At 58.1% G+C, this 3,695-nt stretch overlaps 1 protein-coding gene across 1 annotated transcript in view; it reads right to left on the bottom strand.

Moving 5' to 3' along the window:
• Positions 1 to 840: 840 nt before the first annotated feature.
• The window catches only part of ABHD14B (abhydrolase domain containing 14B), a 4,293-nt gene continuing 1,438 nt past the window's right edge, over positions 841 to 3,695 (bottom strand). The window contains exons 3-4 of the mRNA XM_010851942.1: positions 2,254 to 2,496; positions 841 to 1,897 (exon numbers count right to left, since the gene is read on the bottom strand). Coding sequence (XP_010850244.1) covers positions 1,718 to 1,897; positions 2,254 to 2,496 — 423 coding nt within the window. The 3' untranslated portion in view covers positions 841 to 1,717. The remainder of the gene's footprint in view (positions 1,898 to 2,253; positions 2,497 to 3,695) is intronic.

Below are 3,695 nucleotides of genomic sequence, written 5' to 3'. Positions count from 1 at the left end.
AACCCTCCCCCGCCAGCTCCTCCAGCCCCCGGGAGTGGGGGGCGAAGGGGGATCCGGCCTGAAGCGCGGTCCCGGTCACGGTTCTGCCCGCGCCGCCCGCGCTGCGCCCGGCTCCCAGTCCCTTCGCTCTCGGCCAGCTGGTCCTTCCGTCCCGAGTCCCCTGCACCCCCATCTCGGCCTCTGCCCCGCTCCCGCTCGGATCCCTCGGAGCTCAGGTTTCGACCCATTGCGGGGCCGAGTTTCCGGAGCTCCTGGCTTCTGCGCCATCCATCCCCGCGCGGGGCTCTCGCCCACCACCAAGCCCCACGCCCCTCAGCCACCCCCAGCTTCCGCCAGGCCCGGCCCTTGTGCGTCCAGGACAGGTTACCGGACCAGCTGGAGGAGGGGCCTGAGAGCGGTGTGACCCGGTGCACCCGCCCCGTGATTCCCCCCAAAGCTACCCCCAGAATTCCTTTTTGGGCCAGGGTCGCGGCGTAGTTGAGTACTCGACTAGGGAAGGGATAAGAGTAGGCGGGGGGAGCTGGGCGGTTCCCAAGCTCTCGCTTTCCCCGCACGGCGCCCCAAGCCGACGCGCCCCCTGGGACTCAAATCTACCTCCCCTTCTCTGTAATCGGCTCAGCCTGGTCCCACTGACCTCCACCTCCCCTACAGCTGAGTCTCTTGGCACCTGGGTGTGTGGGGGTGGGGAGGGGAATCCAATCTCCCTTCCCCTCCATCTGGCCCGGTGGACAAAGGGCAGGGGGACCATCTGGTCCCGCCAGGGTGGGGGAGGGGCTCGCAGTGGCGGTCCCCAAGGGACGGGGGAGGGGCGGCGCTCTGGAGACAGCGAGAGCCTGCGGGTCTAGTTGCATCACTTTATTTCACAGACCTTCACTCTCGGTCTCCCCACCAGCCAAACCTCAGAGCAGGAAACTAGCTAGGCCGAGAAGACCCAGGCCTGGGGAGCTGTGGAGCACCCAGCTGGGAGATCTGAGGGTCGAAGTGGTGCCCTCCCCCACCCCTCCTTTGGGAGCATTTGTGATGCGGGGCCAGCTGCAACCTGTGGGTTAGTGAAGTTCAGAGCTAGCCATACCCTAACCCTGGTAGAGGGTCTCCTGCAAGGGCTGGCCTCGTGGGATCCCTGCCTTCCCAGACATGGGGTGCTGCCTGGCTGGGGAGGGCAGAATGTGCCTGTGTAAGTACTTGTGTGGTGGCAGAGTATGTGTGTGTGTCTGTGCGTGCAATGCAACGCTGCTTTGAGTGTCAGCTCAGAGCTGTGTACGGCCCAGTGAAGGGTCATATTTGGGAACATAGATGACTCTAATGTGTAAGTATGCGTGTGTGTATGTATATTTTTGTGGCCTAAGAGGCGGAGTTAGGGGCTGTGCTACCCAGCAGAGCAGCCAAAGGAGGAGGTGGTAGGTGGGGAGAAGCTGGGCAGAGCAGAAGGAATGCAAGCTGATCAGGAAAACATAGAAGTTCATCTAATGGGTTACCCTCCACCAGATTATGTCCCTTGATTCCTGAAATTTTTTTCCTCTTGATTTCACCTCTTCAGCCTGTCCCTGCAAGAGAAAGAAGAGGAAATGACAGACCCTAAAAGAAAAGAACCCAGATAGACAGACATACCTGTTGCAATGTACAGGATGAGAAGGGACCCACAAAGGGAAGGAGAGAGAATGAGCAAGAGTGAGACCAGGGCAGGCAAGCGGCCCACCCCCATCAGCAGGGCTGCTCCTCATGCTAGCCCCTGCAGGAAATCCAGCAGCCCTGTATGCCACTCCTCGGGTTTGTCAAGGTAACAGGGGTGCCCCGCCCCCTCCATGACCAACACCCGGTGGTTGGGCAGCTGCTTCAGGTGCTCAAAGCTGGTCTGACCCATGGGGTCTTGGTCTCCATAAACGATAAGAACTGATGCCTAGAGAAAGAAAAAGGAGGCAGAGTCAACAGGGACCTGCCATTCCAGACCCAGCCTCCTAGAGATAGCTCCAGCCCTCCCCATCACTTTGGTCTCTCCCTGGGGTCACTGCAAATGATGGGGAGAGACAAGCTGGCCCAGTGAAGGGGTCGTATGGAAAGGCATAAATTTGTGTCTACCCCAGTACGCAGCATGGGCTTGGCATAGTAATCTGCTGTCAGCTTACCCCAAGGGTAGAGATTGGTGGTTCAACTCATCTCAGAAACTACCCTTTGGTTACCCAGCCCCGCCGAGGCCCCAGGATGGACTCTTCCTTGTTCCTGGCAGGGGCATCTCAGCCTCCCACACAGGGGTACCTTCACTCTGGCATAGTCGGCAGCATTGATTTTGTCAGTGCAGATGGGGGCCACTGGCACGTAGCCCCGGAGCTGGGAGCCTGGGGCCGTGAGGAAGGGCAGGGAGTACATGCCACTCAATGATGGGCTGATCACGACTGGGGGGCCCAGATCCAAAGCATCCACCACAGCTGCCAGGAAGCTGCTGGGGACCAGCTCCCCAATAGGGGCAGGTGCTTTTGCTTCCTTGGAGCGCCCCAGACCTGCAGGGATTCAGGTGTGGGAGAGACAAAGGTGGTGAGTAGGAAGACAGCAGAGAGATGGTCCCTTCCTCCAGAAAGCCCTCCTAGGTCAAGCTCTGTGTCAGGTTCCTGCAACATGCGCGTAGTTATTCCTGCAGAAACCTAGGTCTGTCGTACCTGTGGCAACCATAAGGCATTTCCCTCCATGTTTGTGCCCACCTCCACCGGAACAGTGTCCTCAAAGAATCAGGCTCTGAAGCCCCACATGGCTGGATCCAAGTCCCAGTGATCCACTTACTATGTAATCCTGGGAAAGTGCCCTTAGCCCTCTCTCCACTGTTCAGTTCCCCCATCTGTTAAAAGGAGGTAACGAAAGTATCTGCTATTTGAGATTGTTGTGAAAATTAAGTGAGTTAACTGCTTCAGAGACCCCTGTCCCAGGGCTGGCAGGGTAAATGCCCTCCAGGACAGGATGAGGGGTGGTCTCTGCACACATATCTCCCCTCTGTTAGTCAGTCCCTACCTTCTGCAGAAGGATTCGTTCATGGCCTTGGCTTGGAAGTTCAGCCCAACCCACTGTCAGAACCAATCCTGTCCTATCCTGGAGGCCCGCCCTTGGGCACTGAAACCATACCAGCCACGGCCAGAGATGGAAGCAGGTCGGCCATGCTGCCCCTTTCACACTTGGCACCGTGGGCTGGGGCCTGCCAGTTGAGGTTATGACTGACGGTCTGGCGCTGCCCTTCCCTCCTCAGGACCTAACTTAGGGCTTTGTAGGTGGGATCATGACCAGGGGCTTAGCCACCCCCAAAGGTGCCAGGGGACACTCCTTAGGGCTTCCAACAGAGCCAGTGGTTACAGCTCTTTCAAAACATTTTACTTGCCATCAGCTGAGTACTAATTATTCTGTGTTACGTACTGGTCACATACTCACATGGAGCATCTCAATCCATTCTCATTAAAACCATCCTCCAGAATGGGTGTGGTTCTCTCTCATTACAGATAAGGAAACAGGCTCAGAGACACTGAGACACTGCACCAGGCAACACAGATGCAGCTGGGCAGTGTCCAGACTGTATCTGGATGGACTAGAGAAGCCTGAAGGCCTTGTAGTGTGCACTCTGACCTGTCCAGCTCAGGGATCAGCCTGGCTAATCCCCCCAGTCCCCCAGCCCCAGGTCCCCGGTGAGGCCCCCACAACCCCTGTCCAGAAGCCTGCCC

This window comes from Bison bison, unplaced genomic scaffold (assembly GCF_000754665.1).
Source record: "Bison bison bison isolate TAMUID 2011002044 unplaced genomic scaffold, Bison_UMD1.0 scf7180017864304, whole genome shotgun sequence".
Lineage (NCBI taxonomy): Eukaryota > Metazoa > Chordata > Mammalia > Artiodactyla > Bovidae > Bison > Bison bison.
Note: the sequence above shows the minus strand (reverse complement) of the source record. Positions and strands in the feature narration are given on the sequence as shown.